Here is a 22,784-nt window from a genome sequence, read left to right as displayed (position 1 = left end):
GCCAGCCAGGTCACATATGGTTTTTATAATTTTTGTATTATTTTATTGTTTATATTATATTGGAAGCCGCCTAGAGTGGTCTTTTAGGCCAGATGGGCGGGGTATAAGTCAAATAAATAAAATAAATAAGAACTTGTATGAATTCAAGTTTTGTTCGGGGGGGGGGCAGGAGATTTTGACAAAATTCAAACAGGTCGTCGGGATCCTGCTTTAATAGGTTGGCGTGTGACTCTGTGTTCCAGATAACCTTCTCTGACCGCCTATTCAGCGGGACCCTCCCTTAAACTGGGGGCGCGACCGCTTGGGGCTTATACCGCCGCAGCTCCCGCTAGCGCCGGGAGGTTTTTTCCCCTCGAGATCGTCGTCTGTCGCCAGCCACGCCTGGCAGGCCGGCCCTCGTGGTGCAGTTGGCCGCTTCGCCCGACAGGGGGCGTGGCGAAGCTCTGAGTTAACCGCAAGCCCCCCCCCGCCCGGTCCGAAGCGGGCGAAGGGGCGGGGCGTCGCTCCCACTTGTCGCCGGGCTCTGAATTTAAAAGGCTCCGGAGGATGCCCGGGAGGCGGCAAGCGGCGGGCTGACGGTCGCCGCAGGGGCAGGAGGTGCTTTCTGGGGCAGGCGACTGCAAACCCTCGGCCAGCGAGCGGGATGTGGGGATGATGGGGGGGAGTGTCCTCCTTACCTAACTGCAAGCAGAGTCACGGCTTCTCAAAACACCCCACGCAGGGGAATAAAGCACGGGGACGCCACGTGGGAAAGCGATGGCCTTTGCAGGCAAAGGGGGCTAGAAAGGGCGCGGTGGGGATCGATCGCTGTGGCGGTGGGGAAACGAGAAGGCAGGCATCGATCTCAACGCCCCGGTACCAAATTCGCGGGATCAAATAAAAAACTTTCCACCGCTACTCGTTTTCACAGGCAGCGCCGAGCGTTTCAAGACATTCGCAGGGGAGGGTAAAGAAACAAACAAAAAACAACAACAGCCTCCCAAAGGGAAAAAGGAGAGGTACGCCAACGATCCTCGCTGCCCGAAGGGAAGGTTTTCTTCCGAAAGGTCATGTGAATAGCAGACTTGTACAAATATTATTACTTTTGTCCTCACGTCGCCGGTGAAGATGGATTTCCTAGGCGGGGTCGCGCAGCATAAACGCATCACGCTCATTATATTCCTGGAGTATATTATTTCTGGCCAACTTGGAGCAGGTAAGCAGGAACAAATAATCAAGGCATGAACGTGTCTGTTTTTAACGCAGGGTTATCAAAAGAAGACGTAGCTTGTAAACCTCTTTTATATTTACTGTACCATTTGTTTTTCAAAGTGGCTTTTTAGAGATACAGTATAGCCCTCCCTATTACCGAGTCTAGAAGTTGGTCACATTTATTTATTTATTTCGTTGCTGCCGAACAAGTATCTCTCCGGGTTACTATTCTGTTATTCCCAAATTGAAGTCAGGAAGTTGAGGCAGAGAGAAAGCGAAATTTCCCCAAACAGCCCGTGAATGCCGGACTGTGAGTCCAGGGTTCAGAATGGAAGAGAGCAGAAACTAGCTTCAGGGAACAGTTTTCACTCTTCGGACGTTAGGGAAACATATTTTCTTTTGTCTACATGGAAGCTTAAATAGAGATCCAGGAAACAAATAACAACACTGAGGGGTGCCATAAATGATGTGTATTTCTGTGTCAGGGTTCGGAATTTGTGTAAAGCACCTGGCACACACTGCTGGAACTAAACTGAGGTTTGTGTGAGTAACAAGGGGCAGAGGAGGTGTACCTTTCAATCCAAGCCAATCATTTATGTGAAACGTGTCTTTGCTTTTCAATATCTCTTCCCTGCAAGAAGAAAATTTTGATATTTTCAGCTGCTGTCCAGGATACCAATTGCAGACATGTATGCAGGGTGAGGCATCCTCTCTCATTCGTGTAGAGCCCTCTAGTGTGCTGCTTTATATAAGGATGAAAATGTCTTCTCAGTGGCCAGACTGTTCATCCACTTGGTTTAGTGCTCCCTACCCTGACAGTGATGTATGGAAGTGAGAGCTGGACCATAAAGAAAGCAGACCTCCGAAGAATTGATGCCTTTGAATTGTGGTGCTGGAGGAGGCTCTTGAGAGTCCCCTGGACTGCAAGGAGAACAAACCTATCCATTCTAAAGGAAATCAACCCTGAGTGCTCACTGGAAGGACAGATCCTGAAGCTGAGGCTCCAATACTTTGGCCATCTCATGAGAAGAGAAGACTCCTTGGAAAAGACCTTGATGTTGGGAAAATGTGAAGGCAAGAGGAGAAGGGGATGACAGAGGATGAGATGGCTGGACAGTGTCATCAAAGCGGCCAACATGAATTTGACCAATCTATGGGATACTGTGGAAGATAGGGGGGGGGCTGGCGTGTTCTGGTCCATGGGGTCACGAAGAGTCAGACACGACTAAACGACGATGACAACCCTGACAGGCAGCAGCTGTCCAGGGCTTGAGACACAAAGTCATACAGATCTGCTTTGGGTCGGACACAGGATGTAACTATGAGCCCTTGTCCTGTTATAATGGACACGTTTCAGTTGGTGCAACCTGACAGTGTGGACAGGATTCCTGGAGCGGTGGAAGCTCCCATGTATGTGCTGGACCCTTGTCCTCCATGATTTATAAAAGCAGTCAGAGAGGGACTTAACTGAATAGGTAAGGGGAATGGTGAATGTCTCCCTGCGGCAAGATAGGTTGCCAGCATGCTTGAACCATTATTGAAAATACTTTCCTTGACAACTATACTTTACTGGACAGCTATAGGCCAGTCTCAAACATGCCATACCAGAGGAAGATGCTGGAGCTTGTGGTGGTTTCTGAGCTCCATGAATTTCTGGGTGAAGATTATCAAGACCCATTTCAATCTGACTTCAGGCCCAGCTGTGGAACCGAGATAGCTTTGGTTGCCTTTGGGTGACCTATGGTTGGAACTGGTCGGATTGTCTCTGTCGATTCTGCTCAACTTCTCAGCAGCTTTCAGCACCATCGACTATGGTATCCTTCAATTCAAAGTGCTGGCAATTGCCTATAAAGCCCTAAATCTCCCCATACAAGCTTTCTCGGCCCTTAAGATCTTCAGAGGAGGCCCTTCTCTCAATCCTATTGCCACTGCAGACAGGTTGATGTGGACACAAGGGAGGGCCTTTTCTGTGGCTGCTCTCAAGTTGTAGAATGAGCTCCCTTGGAAGGTTAGGTTAATCCCTCCTTTAATTCTTTCCTAAACAGCTGAAGAACCATCTCTTCAGGCAAGCTTTTAATAACTATGACTGTGTTCCTAGATGCTGAATTTTTGCTTTTCTAAGTTTGGTTTTATTAGTAGATTCCCAGTGTGATTTAGTGATGGACTAGGACTCTGGACAACAGGTTCGAATCCCCAGTTGGCCGTGGAAACTCATAGGGAGGATGTAGAATTCATAAAACCGTTCCTTAAATATCTCACTTATCTTGAAAGCCATATTAACATAAGTCACTTCTGACTTTGCAGCACAGAACACACAGACAAATTTGCTTTTAATATTTTAAATGCTTTTAGATTTTAATTATTATTTAGTTATTATTGTAGTTTAACTGCTTTTTAATCTATCATTTATTGTGTTTTTAGTATTACTTGTCTTAACATTATGAGCCATCTTAAGTCCCCTAACCTTTAGAAAGGTGGCCTAAAAATGATATAAAATAAATAAATAAAGATAAAATAAAAGTTAGAACATAGATGGACCAGTTAACCATTAATAATTGCAATTAGCAGATGAGAGCCAAGTGCGGTGTAGTGGATAGAATGAAGGGCCAAGATTTAAGAGACCAGGGTTCAAATCCCAGCTTCAACATGGAAAGGGGGATAAGACTAGTAAAAACCCTCCTTAAGTATCTCATACACCTTTAAATCCCTCTTGGGGTTGTAGCTTAATGACACATAAAAATAAAAAACAACGTATATTTAAAGCCCATGTCTTTAATCAGTTGCTGAAGACCAGCCAAAATAGGAAGATCTTTGTCTGCCAGTGGAAGGACATCAACAAGGCAGCCAACCTGGCCTCCCTGGTCAAAGAGTTCCAGAGTCTAGCAGCAGCCACTGAGAAGGGGCTCTCTTATGTCTTCATCACATGTGCTTCTGAAAGTGGCAGGAGTAAGAAATGCCTCTCCAGCACATCTCACAAGCCCAGATACATTTGTATGGGAGAATACAGTTTCTCAGTTAACTTGTAAAGACTTGTAAGGTTTTGTAATCCTTCACAACTATTTCGAACTGTCCTCAGAACTGGACCAGTAACCAATGAACCTGTTGGGTTCTCAGTACTGTCTGGCAGTGGCTCTTGACCGTTTCCCAGTCCTACCTGAGGATGCCAGGAACTGAATTTCTAGGAAGCAAAGCAAGTTCTCTTTATCACAGATCCGGAGCCTCCTTCCTCATGATCAGCAGGAATTCTGTTGCTGCTCCCTCCCATCCCCCGCACACCTCTGCCTCATGGGGTGAAGCTTTCATAAAGATATACAGTACATCCCAAAGAAGATGGTGGGTTGAAGAAAAATTAGCCTTTTCTGTCACATCTTTTAAAAACTCGGTATTTTTGGCAAACAGTTGATTTTTGTGGGAGGAAATTTGTGGTTTATCCATTGCCTTCAGAAAGAACGTCCTCATGCCGTCCCAGCGATGTGACAAGAGAAGCTTTAAACACAGGCCAAGTTGCCATCAGGAGTGCTTGAGGAGCTACGGACGTCTTGACACCACTTCTGCCATTCTTGCTATCCTATCCAAGAAGACAAAGGAGAAAACAAAGCAGGCACATCACAAGGAGCTGTATTCTCCCATACAAGCATATCTAGGTTTTGAGCTCTGCAGTTGCCTTTCCTCATCCTGTCACTTTCAGAAGCATAGGTAGCATAGATCTGTCCAGTCCTTCAAAGGTGTACTCATTTTGTTGGAATAAGAGTTCTAAAACTATGAATTTCTAGCAAGCACATTACATTAGTTGCAGTTTTCTTTAAGTCACTTGTTAACTGTTTATAATCATTTAAAGAGTGCAGCTTTACTTTAAATTACTTGAGAAAAGCCAGCCATACCCACACTTACTTAGATACAGAAATGTCCCACATTTCCCCAGAAACTATGTTTCTGCCCTGTTTTGGCACACTTCCCCAAAGGATTGATTGATTGATTGATTGATTGATTGGTTGGTTGGTTGGTTGGTTGGTTGGTTGGTTGGTTGGTTGGTTGGTTGGTTGGTTGGTTGGTTGGTTGGTTGGTTGGTTTGTTTATTTATTTATTTATTTATTTATTTATTTATTTATTTATTTATTTATTTATTTATTTATTTATTTATTTATTTGATTTATATCCTGCCCATCTGGTATATTATACCACTCTGGGCGGATAGCATTCTGACAGCACAGAGCAGGAGTGAACAGAAGTTAAGTCATTCAGAAGGAGACCAATGACTAGTAGATCACCTAATAGCTATTAGTTGCTATTTGAGTTTAGAAGTTCTAGTTTTTTGCATCACATCAACCAGCATTCCCTAGCCAACATGGCAGGGGGAATGGATTTATGGATTTCTAGGGAAAGGTAGCTTTTCACACACTGGCTTCCAAGTTCCTTGCAAATGTTGAATAAGGTCTGATATAGCAATACATTTCTTATATGCTTCATAAGAGCAGACAAAATCACTTTAGACAATTCCATTATGCCTTGATCGTCAGTTGATCCCGAGTATCTGTATATTTATCTACCACTTTTATGTTGAAATACCCCAGGTGTTTTACAAGAGCATCTCATTGTTTCACCAACATGTGCACATGCATGCACGCACAGAACCTTACTCAGAGTCAAAGCAAGTGTGATTTGGCTCTTCTCCCTGAAATGCCTCCATCTTTGACCATACTACCTACCTATTCCAGAAAGAGAGATGAGGGCAGTGGCCTTAGTTAGGAACAGCTGCCATTTGGGTTCCATCTTTCTTCTAACCAGCTCACAGCTCTGGTACCTACATCTGTTGCATGTTTCTCTTCCCTTACTATCTTTCATGTCATTCCTATTACAGTTGTGCCCTGCTTAACGATTACCCCGCATTATGACAAATCTGCTTTACGACGATTTTTTTGCGATTGCAATTGCAATCACAAAACGATGTTTTAAATGTTTTTGTGGTTTTTTTTTGGCTTTGCAAACATTGGTTTCCTACTTCGGGAACCGATTCTTTGCATTATGACGATCAAAACAGCTGATCATCAGGTTTTCAAAATGGCCCCGGGTGCTCAAAATGGCTCCCCACTGTGCTTAGGGATGGATTCTTCACTATACAGGCACCGAAAATGTCCACCATATGGAGGATCTTTGCTGGACGGTGAGTTTTTAGCCCATTGGAACGCATTAACCGGGTTTTAATGTGTTTCAATTGTTTTTTCATTTTCGCTTTACGACGTTTTTGCTCTACAGCAATTTCGCTGGAACGAATTAACGTCGTTAAGCAAGGCACCACTGTAATTGGTACACTGCATTACTTTAAACTGTGAACCTCCTTAAGAGAAGTGGCAGGAAGGTGACATATACAAATCATAATATTTGTTTAGGAGGGGCTGTAGCTGATATATCAGCCCCAAAGCACTATCCCATGCATGTTTAATCAGAAGGAAGTCCGCCTGTGTTCAGTGGGACTCATTCCCAGTTAAACATGCATCAAGTTGTAGGCTGAGCTAATCAAGGGCATTTTGTGCCACAAATGCTGTGATAAGCTGAAGAGGTGCTCTGTTCATTACAGCCCTTGTGTGAGATTCACGCTACCGATTTGCCACCCGCTCTTCGCACACAACCACAACACATGCAACCACCTATACAGAAGTGCCGCTAGTTCTGGTGTTTTACTAGGGATCCGAGTATCTGGGATTGCCTCTGTTAATTGTGCCTTCCAGCCAGAGCCACCGTAACCCTGCTGATTTTCTTTTAACATAGCATAACATTCCTAACCGTGGACTTACTTAAATTTGTGGATGATAGGTGGAAAGAACTGCCTTGATGAAACTACAGTACTCGTTAAGTTTCCAGTGTAGCCTGCAAGTATGTGGTATAATGACTTGCTTGACTCCTATAACAAATTAAAAATAATGATGAGGAGAGTTTAATTTAAACAAAAGAAAAGGAATTTGTTTGAACAACAAGGAGGTAGGGAGAAAGAAAAGATAAGACTTTGGATGCAAAATAGGAGCAGATATGAAGCTCTACTTTGTAATTCATTACCACACATTCACCCAACACTAGGTGACCACTGCTCTACAACACAACCCCAGCCCCTCTAACCGGTTGCCAAACCCAACTGCCACTCCTTTCATACTTCATCCTCAAAGTCATTCTCTCCTATTTTGCTCCTATGAGCACCATACATGAACATTCCATAACACATCCATCGACCACTCCAGGACTTCTCCCATGAATGAAACTCTAACATGCATACATCTGCATAAACAACAATACACCATTACCTCAAGCTATGCACGCACACCCATACATATTGGAATTACCACAGATGCTACATGACCATTCACTAATTTTTCATAAAATCTCCAAGCGTGTACCCTGCCTCTCTAAGCCAGAGTACGGCCCCATCTAGAGTTGGCTGCAAGAGTATGCATTTTTTGCTTTGCAAATTTAAAACATATTGAAAAGACCACAGAGATTCTAGTCAAAACAAAACACAGCAAAAATAGCCAGACCACACAGCACTGGTCAGCCCACCCTGCATAAAAGGGCTTTCTTTTCGACTACTGGTTCATTTTTCTCATTTCTGAACAGAGATCCAGCTGGGGAAATACAGCCCATAACAGGACTAGACCCATCCACTGGAAGCATGGAAAAAGCAAAGACAAGTGCAGTCAAGGACTTGTCTCTTTTCAACAGAGAGAGCAATTCTATAGGACTCACTGAATCCCTGTGTTGATAGTTTTGGTTTTTCCTACACATCCCTTCCCCCCAAAAAGGGGGTAACAAACAGATGTTTGTTTTGTTTAAGCAAGCCTATAACTGACTTTTGGTGACCCCTTGGGATTCTGTACTCTCAAGCATCACCCATCTAAGAGGTTGCCCACTGCTGCCTTTTCCAGCTGGGTGAGTTATAGCCAAAAGAGCACCAGATGCTCCCCATCGCTAGCCAGCCACCTTCTAACAAGCAGCCACCTCCATGAGCAGCTCTCCTGGGGAAGGGGCAGTAAATACATAAACTGTGGAGAAGCATGGATTATTGGGCTGCCCCATTCATCAAGGGCCAACCCTTCCTCAACCTCAGTGACATGCATCCCTCTGGGGCTGAGAGAGGGAGAGTACACTCCAATCTTGATTGTTTCTCTTTTTATGAATTATTCAAGGAGCCTCTTTTAGCATTCAGGGTAAGTCCCTGGTTGCTGGAGTCCTCCGTCCCTTCATCTACACAGTGCCCCATTGCCATGACCCCACATTGCAGGGAATAACTGAGTGATGGATGGGCTGCCTTATTGGGAGGCCAACCGAGCTCCTGCACATTGATTTCTTCCAATGTGAGGCTTTACATCATCCATAGATTTTGATCCCTTCCCCCCTTCCCTCACACCCACACCCACACCCACACCGTTTCCCTTCTCTGTCTATTTGTCTTGTGCTCTACTCTGCTATTCCTAATGACACAGCAGTTCAGGCAGGAACCATTTATTGATGCTGCTGCATTCGCAGGCACTACAGACAAACTTCCTTGTCATCATTGTGCAGCAGAAAGGCAACAGTGATCTCTCCCTCCCCACCCACCCCCTTTGCTTGCTCTGTAGTAAAACCAATTTCTGATTTCCTCCTCATTCTGGTGTCCAAGAATTCACGTGCAACCTAGACTGGTCTACTCACAAAACAAACCTGGAAGCTTGGTTGATACTTTTTCACCCAATGAAGCTATCCTTAATTAAGTCTGTGCTGAAACTGCTGTTAAACCACTGTGTATGGAAAAAGAAATAGAATCCAAAGAGGGTTTTGCATCTCTGTAGAACCTACTTTTTTTACTGTTGTGTCTGCTCATTCCCAAGCCATCATCGGAGTAGGGGGCCCTCATCCTGAAATTCCCCAGTGAGGTGCCTTCCTCTGCTCAGACCCCACTCAGCCCTCATCTCTGGTGTTAGCATGGTCACTTGTTGAACAGCATTAACTGTTCAACAGTTAACGATTGTGGATTCACAATTCTTGAATCCAGATGGCTAAATGTTGTTTATACTGTTTCGAAGTGAATGGTGAGGCAGAAGCTTCTTCAGAAGAGGTCTACCCAGAAGCCTTCAAAATAAGAGTAGCTTCCACAAAACCCCTTGGTGACATGTTGCACTGCAGATCTACCCGAATCACTTGACATAGCCAGCAGGGATGGCTGAGGGGTCTGACGCCGAGGGAGGACCAGAAGGAAAAAATAAGAAACCGGGCCTTCTCGGCGGTGGCCCCTCAGCTGTGGAACAGCCTCCCTACCGAAATTCAGCTGGCACCCTCGCTGGGCATTTTCAAAAGCCAGTTGAAAACTTGGCTATTCAAGCAGGCCTTCCCTTCAGTCAGTTAAGTGACTCTTATTTTTTTTTCTTTTGATTTATGCCATCTGGAACTATTTATTTTAAATTAATTGTTAAATATTTTAAATTGTTTTTTTATCGTATATGTTGTGAGCTGCCCAGAGTAGCCTATGTCAGATGGGCAGCATATAAATGCAATAAATAAATAAATAAATAAATAAATAAAATTTGTTCAGCAAAATAAAATACGTGCTGTTTTTGATCTGTGGAAAGAATGTTGAGTCCTGTGGCTGAAAGAGGATGGCCTAACTACCGTTCAGTGTCTACAGTCAAGTGTGTAAGGTCAAAAGTTGAGATGATGCTATAGTCCAAATGTGAGAAAGGAAAGGAAAATCATTATAAATCAGAAAACATAATAAACACATTTAGAAGCAAGATTTGAAGTAGCCCAATGAAGTGGTTGCAACTGGCCATTCTGTCGCCTGCTTGTTCTGGGAGTTGTCATCTGAAAGAAATTCGCTAGCTTTTCCAATCTCTGGTTAACATCACTGTCTACACACAAAGTGCCACAGGACAGCTCGCGTCTTGGGACTGAGACAGGCCTAGTAACCAGGGCAAGGTTGGCTTAATTTGCCCCCCCTACTGGCCACCTGGTAGAATGTAAATAAAAGTCCAAAACAGAGCAGAGCGAGAAGGAGGACACAAAATCGACAACAGCTGCAGAAGATAAGATTGTTCCCCAGAATTGCTCCTCCAAAGAGCTACTCATAAAGCAGAGGACAGGAGAAGAAGGAAAGAACTCCCAAGCACTGACCAGATGTATGTAGTGGCTCTGAGGGCTGCAGTCTAGACTGGGTTTCAAAATGGGGATTGCAGAGTGAACAAATGAATTACTGGTTGGCACAGCAGGTATCAGATCATACCTACTACTGAGATCCATTTTCTGATCATATGGCTGGCTCCCACTTTTCTTTTTAATGCCCTGCAGCACCAACAATAAACTATATACCCTGAATATCTGTGTCCGAGTTGCACCATTTATTCTGTGTCCAAAATGTTGGGCTTCAAACAATAGGTTCTGTTTTGTTTTTTACACAATGATTTGGGTGGCAGGCAGATTATTGGAAGAAATGGAGTGCAGATTGAGGTGTGGGCGGTGTTTGGTAAAGATCCTAGGTAGAGATGGAGGTATTCATATTCGTATACGAATATTCCTGCACAGGTGGCGTTAATGAGAGTCCAGCCCCATGGGACTGGACAGTCCACTCACCAATCCACCGTGGACTCAGACGGTGCGATTCAGTGATGCCGCAGTGCACAATCCGCTCGCCACTCTTCGACCTTGCAACGAGGCTTGTCCTCCCGCCTCCTGCCAGGAGTAGCGAGCGGATCGCATGCCGCAGAGCCATTCGTAGAATTGCGCCATCCACGTCTACGGTGGATTGGTGAGTGGACCGTCCTGCCCCATGGGGCTGGACCTTCGTAAATGCCACCTGCGTGGGGATATTCGTATTCATATATGAGTACGGATACCCCCATCTTTAATCATGGGTTAATTTCTGTGATACAGAAATAAGCAGGTTATCAAATGGGCTTCACAGTGTCTCTTTGCCATTCTCGTTTCAGGTTCAGTGAAGCTACGTGCCTTCCGTTGTGATGAGCACGCCTGCAATCCTGCTGTGGGGAATCTGGCGACAGGCAGAACACCAGTCACACTGACCACCTGTGGGCAGAACAGCACTGAATTGTACTGTTTTTACCCTGACCACCGCCTCTTCCACCATGCCTCCCACAATTGTGGACAGCCCAGGTGCACCAAGTGTAATGCCAACCAGCCTGATAATTCACATCTCCCCTTGGCCATGACAGATGACTTCTTCGTAAACCCAGCATCCTGGTGGCAATCTGCGCAAGGGGTACACCGAGAGGAAATCAGGCTGGATTTCGAAACAGAGTTCTACCTGACCCATGTCATTGTGGTGTTCAAGTCTCCTCGGCCAGCCGCCATGGTGCTGGAGAGGTCCCAGGACTATGGTCAGACCTGGAGGCCCTATAAATATTTCTCTGTCAACTGTATGGCCACTTTTGGTCTCCCAGACGATGCCACGAAGGAGGGATCTCTGTGTACGTCCAGGTATTCAGATGTGGTGCCTTGCACCAGGGGAGAGGTAAGGAAGCGATGGCCACTGGAATGTGACTGACTTTTCAATATTCACCTCACCTTGTTAAATTACAATTAACGAAAGTGCTTTAAGATAGCCTTCCCTATCCTGACACTTTTCAAATGTATTGGATGACAAATATCACTGTTAGACTGCAAAATTTGTACACACTGGGAGGGTGCCACAATGGAGAAGACAGATGCCTCCAATAGTACTTTTGGAGGAATCAGGGGGAAAAACTGCACCTCTTGAGGGCAATTGTGGGTCTTCCAGGAGGAGCTTTTGTTTTGCATAATAGGCCTGATCAGCTACTGATGAGATCAATATTTTTCAAAGAGTGACAAAAGGAGCCCAATCCTTAAGGGGAAGGTTTATTTTGTTGTTCTTGTGTGTGTGTGTGGTTTTTTTTTTAATTTATTTATTTATATATTTTTTTGGTTTTGTTTTACTTTGGATTTGCTGATGGGCTACAAGAGCTCCCCATCCTGTCTGCCTGCCTGCTCGCCTCCCCACCTCCTGTACACCCCCCATGCATGTTCAGAGGCCAATAATAATTATAAATAAATAGCAATATATTATCACAACCCCCCCACACACACAAAAAAAAACAAACAAAAAACCCCCCACAGAAATAGAGTGCTCGGTAGAGGCTACCGGGAAACAAAGTAAGTCTATAGATGGATTGGTAATAGAGTTTAGCAGATTTAAAAAGTTTTAAGAAGAATTGTTTTAGACTAAAGGCAATTTCTACATTTCTCCACAGTTTTTAGGTGTATTCTTATTGCTTTTTGAGGCAGATGGTGTGTATGTGTGTTGTTGTTTTCAATGCCCCTCTGCTCTGGGAAAACTTCAGTGTCAAGAATACCTACAAATCCAGATGAAGTTCAAGTGTTTCTGAACAATAGATTTATAAAAGGTTAGACTATAACAGGATTTTAATTTGAAAGAATAAAGGCTGGGGAGAGGGAGCAGAAGAACATTTCAAAAGGTATACCAGAAATAGTATAATAAGTGCTAATTAGAAAAATAAGTGAACAGTTGTGAGAAAAGGGCACATTTCACATAAAGACAAAATCATTGGGGAAAAAGGAAATGCCTAGAGAATCACATCCTCAGAAATCCAGAATGCCTGGATTTGGGTGCTTCTGGAAAGGGCAGAAGGGGATATAGACAAATGGATTTGGAGAGTTACAGAAGCAAATAATCTGCTACATACAGTGCAAGGAAATATTGGATTCAAACCAGTTCAATAAATTTCAGGTTTCTTTTCTAAGAGACAGAGGCACTATGATTGAGCATCAGATTAGACACTCTTAGGAAACTGGCTGGGCAGACTTCATGACTTTAACACTATGTGAGTGTGCTTCCCCATGTCCTCTTTGCTCTCAACATATAGGTCTTCGCCATATATGGACTTTGACTTAGAAGTAAAGTTCTCTCTAAACTATAGTATTATTATCCACAGCTCATATAGTTCTTACTCTCTTCATCTTGTTCCTGCCCTTCCAAAATAAAGGATAGGACAGTGTCTTGTATTTGATCTTGTGACAACAGAATCAGATACATATTTGTCCAAAGGTCAGCCCCACCGAGTCTGGTGGGAATTAATCATATTGCTGTTTTCAGAGAGAATGAGAGATTTCGTGTCAGTTCAGCTGGTGGGCGGCAAGGCAAAGTGATATTCTGAATGAATTTCAGGCATAAGCACAGAATGTGTGTGTGTGTGTGTAATTTTGAGAAGTCAGCTTTTTAGTTTTAGTTTGACCTACCTTATGATGATGAAATGGAAAATGGGATCAAAAGCTGAAGCTTACGGGCAAGTACTGGTGGAGACACCTATGGAGCTTAAGGTCTCAGATGAGATAAAAAAAACCCACAGGAAGTGAAATGTGATGAGTTTTTTCATACTGTCCGCTCATGCATTTGTGGGATCTGGGAAATTAGAAGCACATTTTTAATAATGTGGAGTATCCGGAAATGAAAATAAGAAGACTTTGTGAAAGGACTTTGGAGCAAGGGAAGGCCATCTGTTGTGACATGGTGTTTCAAAGCTGGAAGAAGAACAAGTTGTCAGCAAAGACCTCCATTACGGAGTGGAAAGACTTCATTTGCATGGTTGTTTATTTACTTCCTGGTAGAATGTAGAAAAGGTTCAACCATCAAAAAGTCATTCATTTGATCTGGAAATCTGTGTGACAGATGATACCAATGAAGTGGGCTGGAACGAGCCTAGTAATGGAATTCACTAGGGGAAGAGGAATTGTGTGTGTGTGTGTGTGTGAGAAAAGTAACCTGTCACTATGGCAACTTGCTGAATGTACCTTGCTTAACAGATCTGTTCAAGACCTGCTGTCTCACCTTCTGTGACCTCTTAAAGTGAGGAAGATGCCATGTGGTCTCCTTTAAAAAACATTTTTAAAATACTGGGGAAAAAACAGCAACAAACAAACCCCACAGGGGAACGACTAATGCATTTTTTAACATTTTCTGTTAAAGCTGAATGAAGCTGTGGTTCAAATATGGCTCAGCTGTTTGCTCCAGAATTCACTACTGTGACTCTGGATAAAATAAGCCTGTGAAAGCCCTGTATGAGCTTTGCATTGGTCATCTCATGGGACCCTTTAGCTACCTCATGTTGAGCCACAAGGAGGACAGGAGCTCTTTCCATTGAACGTCTGCAGCCTGTACCAGTGTAAAAATCCTCCTCCATTAAAGTCCCTGACCCTGCTATCAGATAGAGCAAGATAGTCAGCCAGGTCAAGAAGGTGCTCAGAAGCATCAGCAACTGTCAGAAGAAAAAAATTATCAGCCACATAGCCAACCTTGTATCCATAAGCTGGGCTGCTGCCCTCCCATTGCCAACTGTGCAGAACAGTTAATCTTCTACCCCAACAGCCTTTTTTCTTCAAGGAATGGATGGAAGCCTCCATTTTGTTCATTGCCACAGGCAACAAAATACCTTGGACCAGCCCTGTTCCTGATAAGTTATAGTTAGGTTTGCAACTCCGTAGTTGGAATAAACATACAGCTATTTACAGTTAAATAAATAGGCAATGATCACTGTTAGGGAGTTATCATAATGAATTTTAATGGAGAATTAAGTAATTGATAGGTTGCAGAGAATCTAATGCATAACAAGTACCTAAGGCAGGGAATCTGAAGCAGAACAATACAAGTCTATAAACCAGACTTCATTGGTGAAATTAGTTTACAAGTGCATGGATGACTAGAGTGGGTTGAGTCTCAGTTTCTGAGAGGTTGCAAGGACCGGGGCTGAAGACCTCGAAGCATCAGAGTTTCTGGGAACAGTTGAGAAGAAAGATGAGAAGAGAGCGTCTGAAATAAGATTTGTCTAAACTTAAAAGGAGCAGAGCAGCTGCTTTATGAGAGAGATGCAAATATCAAAATGCTCTGTATGGAATACTAGGAAGAACAGAACTGGGAAATTTAGCATGGACACGTATTAACACATTTCATAATACCGGAAGTTTCTTTTGACTTTCTCTCCCATTTCCTATTCTCTGCCCACAAAATCAGATTACATTTTGTGCCATGGCTGCTTCTTCTGAAAGAAGCTGGTGTGTCAGAGTAGAGAACAGGACAGAAAGAGTAGCCCTAACCCTAATTCTAACAAACAAACAAACAAACAAACAAACAAACAAAAAGGAGCTGACAAATCATGGAAAGATTGTATTGAAATGGACAGGCTTTCAACAAAACTGGTTTAAAGACAGAAGTGAAAGTATTTCTTCACCTTCAGAAAGAAAAATGGGGAGCGATCCCATGCATAGGAAAATGATGAGCAGAAATGATGTCCAGAAGACAGGAGAATGGTCAGCTATTTTCTGGAGATTGTGAAATCTCTAATGATATTATTAATGATCTATTTCCAAGCATATCATCAAATCTGTCCTGAAAATGCTGTTGTGGCATGGAGAAGCTCAGTATTGTAAGCAGAGAAAGAAGTGTTATGCATTCTCTACTTTGACAAAGAAAAGTATCCAGGCATGCAAAAGGGGGTGCTTATGGACAGGGTCTTGATTAGAAGGGTCTTGTTGCATTCTGGCCCTATGGGGAGCTTCCTTTGGCTACTCAGTGCTCAGAATATTGGACCACACCAACTTTGATTCCACACAGCTCTCCGTAGGTAGTTATGAGGCTCCCCTTCAGCCACCAGTAGTTGTAGCAAGCCAAAACTGAGTGCATTCGGAGAATGGGCTAATGAGGGTTTCTGGCAAAAGCCCTCTCCTGGCTTCTGTGGCAACATGATTTCAGCTAAAAGGCAATGGCTGGAGCAGGAATGCTTGATCTGATGACTAATCAGAGTGACAGGAACTCAGGCCAAAGCACAGCAACAACAGGCCTGAGCTTATATTATTTTAAGCCAAAGCACAGCCAAAGAGAGAAAGGGTGGTAGCTGGGTTGTTGTTGACATGCACTTCTCCAGGATAGGCTGAAGGAACTGAGCATCCTTTCAGGTGAGAAAACAGACAGACATCAGGCAGATTTCTTAGAGCAAATCCAGGAACTTCAGGGTATTACACTTAAGGCGTGAGTGGACCTTGGTCAGCAAAAGAGTGTGGCCTGCGACCTAGCTCAGGTTACCCTCAACCAGACACAGCAGACACAAAGGCTTATGCCCAATAAAACATTTTAGCCTTTAAGGTGGCACAAAGCTCCCAGTTCTCTGTAGCTGAGTGCATTCCTACTTACTGCTTGATTGACAGTCCCCATATTTCCCATTGTGAGGAACCATTTGTAGTGGTGCTAAATTAAGAGTTACCCTGTCAGTTCCTTAGTTGGCACAGATGGACACCTATTCTGCCGGGTCCAAGAGGCTGTTGCGTACTGGTCTTCATTTTTTGGGGTTCTTCTGTATCTCTGGAGACATTGCAGAAGCTAGAAATGACATCATCCCTGCCACATGAATCACATGTTTTTCAGTGGAGCGTTACACAGACACACCCACACACGACTGGAGTGAGCACAGCAGCCCGTTGCCAAGTACTTGAATAGATTTGTGCTCCCATTCTTTCAGCAGTATATTTTTCAGTTGCTGTACCCATGATAATCATAATTAGGAGAGAACTTCAGCAGGCTGGGCCCAATCCTGTGCCCCAAACTGGTAACCTCAGTGGAGCTACTTATGGAGTAACCTGGTTGTTCAGTCAGCAGCTCCGGTCTGGCCACCATGGCAAAGAAAACTCATTGCCCTGCTTTAGTTATTCCAACTTCCAGCTGGAAAAGATCGGTGAAGGGATTAGTCACTCCTAAAGGCAAGTGCCCAAATGTTATGATTAGGGCTGTCTGTTCAGCATTTCGTTGAACTTGAGCTACGGAGGAGACAAAAAGCAGAGGCAGGGTGGGGGAAGCAGTTAACTCCCGCAGAATAAACATGCAGATAGCACTGCCAGGTTCTGCTTCCCTAGAAGAAAGGCTTTATCGTTGGGATAATGGGTGGGTATAGGAGGCTGTGTGAGGTGAATACAAGTCTTTAGGGGGCAAAGCAGAATAGGCAAAAAAAATCTATGTCTCCCCTTATGCAAAAGGAATCTAGCTTGTCAAACCACCGTATGCCTTCTCCCTCATTGCTTGCCACTACCTGATAGCAGGTGTTTTGTGTTTATTAGTTACATTTATGTCCCATACTGATTCCAGTGAGCATTATTTCTACGCTTCCAATCTAACATGTCAGGAAGTGTAGAAATAATGCTCATTGGAGTCAGTGTGGGACATAAATGTAACTAATACTGAAGATACTGAGTAGATTTCTTATCCTTACTTTGTTATCTGTTGGACTCTGGAGATGGAGAGAACTGTTTCTACCAGAAATCTAAAACTTTGGTTAAAGCAATAATTCTTGCTCCTTCTGTGCTTGATTTGCAGAATTTACACTCAAGTTCGTATGTTCATTGCTTGTATTCTGAACTGTTAGAACCTCTTGACAGGGAATCTCAATGATCCTTTTCCTGTTCAGGCAACTAATTTGAGCCATATCCACTTAACTTCAACAGGTCCGTAGCATCTAGTGCTACCAAGGCCATTTGAGGAGCTCTGCTAGGGTCATGGTTGATAAGCTTTCTTCTTTTCCCAGCCAAGTTCGTTCTAGGTAACTAGTTCAATCCTAACCGAGTTTGGCAAACCCTGAATGCAGCTACTATCCAGTTTTTCTCTGTGTGTGTGTGTGTGTGTGTGAGAGAGAGGGGGGGGGGAGGGAGAGGGAGAGAAAGAGACAGAGAGACAGAAAGAGAGCTGAGCTTGGCGGTTCACAATCGCACTGTCCAGACATTCATGCTGTATAATAATTCCAGTGACCTTTGCGAGATAAATTTGCCACTTTGTCAGAGCGGATTTGCAGAGCAATTAATTGCTTACACACTGGTCATCATTCATCAAGTCATCATCTCACTGTGGGAAATTCCTTCTTCCCAACCTTAAAACATAGTGATCAGACCCTTGTAACCACCTTCTCCCCAACCAGAAAATGTAAAAGATCTTCAAAGACGAGGTTTCTTCTGTTGCTTCTTTGCCTTCAAGCCAAGTGCTGGACAACTGCAGAACTCATGCGCTGATGCCGTTGACTTGCTCAAAATTTTGCAGCTGCTCGGTGACATCTCTGTCTCTCTATGATGGAAGGGTTAGAACTCTTTGGTGAGGAGGTTTTCCTCTTAACTTTTCATTATATCTCATATTTCATTATTAAAATTGCTAATATCTGTTTTGATATAGCAACATTGTCCCGGTTTTTCTCATAGTAGATGTTGTTGTCCGTTGCTGCTTCTCGGTGACATGATGGGATGCTTAATAGCAGCCTCTGTATACTGTGTTAATTCAGATTTTTGGACCTTTTCAAATTAAATAACTACTAGCCAGTCTTTTTTACTTTCTTAAAGTGTTGGATTAAATCCAGTTTAATCTATATTTAGAGTAGACCCCAGATTTTATTTGAATGATGGCTTTAACCTGACATATTTAGTCTATAAGTTCTTTATGATGACGTTCAGTATTTAGTCTAGGTGTGATTAAAACTGGAACTAATTCAAGGTTTTTGATGTATTGTTCTAAAAATGTGCTGCTATATGCTTGGCATGACTACTGTGATTGAAAAGAGGCAGAGAAGTAAGAAAACAAACACGCAAACAAAATCAAGCCATCAGCCTCTGCCTCAGAACATGTGTTGCAACGAGACTCACAAATATAACTTAACACATACATACCCACCTGCTATATCTTCTGAAGCCCCCGAGGGAGGCTAGCCCTGCTAATGTAGCGCACAAAGAAAGGTTTAGGATTATGTCCTCCAGCTTCATTCCTGCCCTGTGTGTAAAGATGGGAAGTGCTTGTTTGATGGACTACAAGTCCCACAACTGGACAGCCAGCAGGGTTGTACTTCACAAAAACAAATCTTTCCCATCCCTGCCTATGTATATCCATTAAACCTTAAGAAGGTAGCATTATGTGCATACCGAGTGTACGCACCTAAAGTTCTGTATGCATGATCTGCAAAAAGCCAGAGAAAGCTAAATCTGCGCTCCTTCCGTTTATACATGCATGGATCTGTGTGCATGTCCAGTTAAGCAGAAGTAGCAGAGTGATCCGAAACCCCACCCCTAGATTCACTGTACCTGCCCTGTCACCTGGACAGAGCTAGCATTAACTACCAATCATGGCAAAGGAAAAGCAGGCCTCTATTTGTGGTTCCTGCTAGGGACACAGGAAAGGTCAAGTGCTGAGGAAGAAAGAGGGGCTAAGGCCAGGCTTTCAGCTGTCTGCAGTCACACTAGGCCACACAATCTTATCAGTTTCCAGCTGGAGAGGATAGTCTTCCATTATTCCTTCTGTTTATTATTCCTTCTGTTTATTAAGAGCCACCATTAAAAGATCCTTATCTCAATTGCTTCCTTTTTGTTTATCTTTTTGTTTATTAAAGATGTGCAAAGGCCACACTCCATCAATAAAATTCAGGTGTGGTGTACCACATTCATTAAATAACAGTTACATTAAAATACGTGTTTAAACATCCCTGTTTAAAATCTAAAAATCTCAGTGAATCAGGAAATGCTGGCTCTTTCTTTAAAAAAAAAAAACCCAAGTGTCAAAATTCCATCTAGGTTAGAGCCTGTCCCAATCGAGAGGGAAGGAAGGCTGGTTCTTCCATGAAAAGTATGAGATGACTAGCTCAGGCAGTGGGGTGTTGTGCAGCTGGAAACAGAAGGGAAGTATTTGAAGGCAGCTGTACATGTAACGTGGCTAGCCTTTTAAAGTAGCCTGCATGCTGAAGTGGCAGTGAAGAATGCTTGTTCTGTTGCTAATGCTGGATTGAGATTGAACTGCCAGACCACTCAACCTCTATGTGTGGCACAGGAGGATGTGCCATCTTGTCCTTTTGCCTCAGATAGCATAATTCCCTTGGATCAGGAATTCCAAAGGCATCAGAAGAGAAAAGGGCCTGTCCCTGGTTGTTGCCCAATATACATGTTCAGGAAATGGAAGAACCAGGAGCCCTTGGTTTTAGTGAAAGGGCAAGTTGAAATGAGAGCAGACAGTGGTCCTTTTAGCAATTCAGGTCCAGATCATTTTGGACCATTAGCTTAAAAACAGTACAACTATTTGGTATTGATCAGTACAAATGCTTGATGCTATTTTGGTTTGAATAGGTTGCAGAGAATTAGTGAATGGAAAAGTGGAAGAGAAAATAAAGAAATAATGCTTCCATCTTATTTTCACCTGAATCCAGTTGGTAGTCCTAAATTGAGTAAATCCACCAAATCCTTGGGATCTAGATAACTAATGAGCTAACCATTGAGCAATTGGTTCAGTGTACCTGCTGTAGCTGGGACCAGTAACTAGACCTAGACTGGTGTCTACTTCTTTGTTAATTTGTGTCCACCTTTTCCTCCAGTAAAGCTGTATGCATAGCTCTCCCTCCCATTTTCCCTTAACATACTCATGCAGGGCATGTTTTTCCCTCATCAGTCCTATGTTCTAAAGACATCTTAAAAACAATATGGAACACTCTTTTTCTTCCATACAAGGACAATGTGCTATGGGAGGCCATGTGTAAGGAGGACCTTGAAGCCCTGACTTGGCTATCCTTCTTGACTCTCCACGTGTATTCCTGATAAGAGGAGCTTTTGTTGTGGCCGCATCTTTTCACGTCTCCTCCAGATGGAGAGATCAGGTTATAACAACAGAATTATCTGCACTGGGCACAGAGAATGAAAAGAGGGAGCAGGGAATGGCAGGAAATCAAAAACTCAGAACACTGTCTCTTGAACGAAGAGGATCATCTTGGCTAGAGATAAAAATATTGAGATAAAAAAAAAAAAGGCCAGCTCCTGAAGAGAAGAAGGGGCTGGGGAATCATCTCTGGTTCCTGTTGGCAGTCTGTTTTCATTTTCCCGTAGCTCCAAGGCACTCCAGGATATTATTAAAAATAATAATAATGGGCTGGGAAGAGGGGAGTTTATACTAATATTTAATATCAGATTTCAGGGATGGCTGTAAGCTTGTGTTACTCCTGGAAATCATATCAGGTGAAGGCTTGACTAAACCAGAAAGAGGCCAAATGAGAGTGCACAAAATCTTGAAGGTGAACGAAGCCCTAGATTTCATTGCTAGCAAAGGGGTGAATTTAAATTGGTGATTAGTTGACTTGTGATCCAGTATGAGCAAGACAAAGAAAGACAGAGAGACATAGAAGTTGGGAAACCATTGAATAGGCAAGCAGACAGAGCAACCTGAAGTTTTAGTCATCTGCCCAGAATTTTATTAGCCTATATAGAATATTTATCCTCTTTATCTGGCTGTCAGAACTGACTCTGTTTTTCATGAGCAACTGACATTCCTGCTCCCTTTTAATAACTCATTTTTTACAATGGCCAGACAAGACCTTTCTTATCTTCTTGTTTGAAAGAGAGAAGACACAACTACTCCCCTCCCACTGTTGCTATTTCTCATACAAAAAAAAAAAAGACATGATGGATTGATCATAGGAGCATGGTTTGGTGCAGTAGAGTGAATCTCCTTAGAAAGTTGAAAGGAGAGACTCATGATTTGGACAAACACATGCTTCGTCCAGAGATCTCAAAGCAAGCTGCTTGAAGGAAAGCAAGCCCTGAAAGAGAAGTATGTACAAAACTATATTTTTAAAAAAAACCTATTGGAACGCTGAGAATTTCCTAAGCTTTTACACAGTCCGGTAGGGCTGCACAATAGTGGGCTACACGAAGCTGAGAACTGATTATTCTGGGGCTATTGTTTGTTCTGGAAAACATTGTTATCTAGGAGGATTAGAAATGATCCGAGCCCTAAAATAGAATCAGCTCTCTACACAAAAAAGTTCTTATACACAAATAAGGCAAAACACTAGGGAATGGAATTAACCAATTGTACAGTGTTTTATTGATCTGTGTCCTGAAAATTTAAAATGAACCCTACTGCCCACTTCTACCAGTGAAATAGTCCTGTTAATGTGAGGAGACAGCCTACAATGGATACCAGGATGACCATCTCAGAATTGCATCCTTTCAAAAGAGGACACAGCTGCATAAAATATGTATCTGCTTACTTATATGATTCAAACAAATTACTGCAATTTAAATAGAAATCTGGTACATCTCGCTATAATGCCAAAGTCTGTGGTTAGATGATATGTGCATTTGCTTGATGTGCTGTCCAAGTGCTGATGGGCAACTATAGTAGACATAAACTTTAATGAAATATGCGAAAATGTCTAAGTAACCACAGGCAATTTGCTGTCTGCATGTCATACTGTTGAATGCTGAAAGAGTGGTAAGGTTTTCTGTCCATTGATTAACAGGGAGTGGGTATTAATCCATCCAGTGTTGTAGTAATTATTATGGAGACCCCATGTCCTGCATAGAATATGTCTGTGCTCCCGTAAGGATATGTGCACCACTGGTTAAGAATTACGATTCCAATGGTCCTTTGAATTGAAAAGCCTCCTCAGTAAATTAGGGCACATGGCCCCACTGCCTACATGGAAGAACTATTCCCAAGTTTAACAATAGAAAGGGGGAAAAAATCACTTCTGAGCGCAGGCACCTGCTAGCAATATCCAAATATTCATTTTAGGAACATACGGCAGTTG

General features: G+C 43.1%; 1 protein-coding gene across 1 annotated transcript in view; it reads left to right on the top strand.

The window, feature by feature from the left end:
- The first annotated feature begins 964 nt into the window (after positions 1-964).
- The window catches only part of LOC110088153 (netrin-4), a 75,149-nt gene continuing 53,329 nt past the window's right edge, over positions 965-22,784 (top strand). Inside the window, exons 1-2 of the mRNA XM_020810287.3 lie at positions 965-1,195; positions 11,136-11,677. Coding sequence (XP_020665946.3) covers positions 1,108-1,195; positions 11,136-11,677 — 630 coding nt within the window. The 5' untranslated portion in view covers positions 965-1,107. The remainder of the gene's footprint in view (positions 1,196-11,135; positions 11,678-22,784) is intronic.

The sequence above is a fragment of the Pogona vitticeps genome, chromosome 2 (assembly GCF_051106095.1).
Source record: "Pogona vitticeps strain Pit_001003342236 chromosome 2, PviZW2.1, whole genome shotgun sequence".
Lineage (NCBI taxonomy): Eukaryota > Metazoa > Chordata > Lepidosauria > Squamata > Agamidae > Pogona > Pogona vitticeps.
The sequence above is the reverse complement of the archived record's forward strand: the minus strand, read 5'-3'. Positions and strand labels throughout refer to the sequence as shown.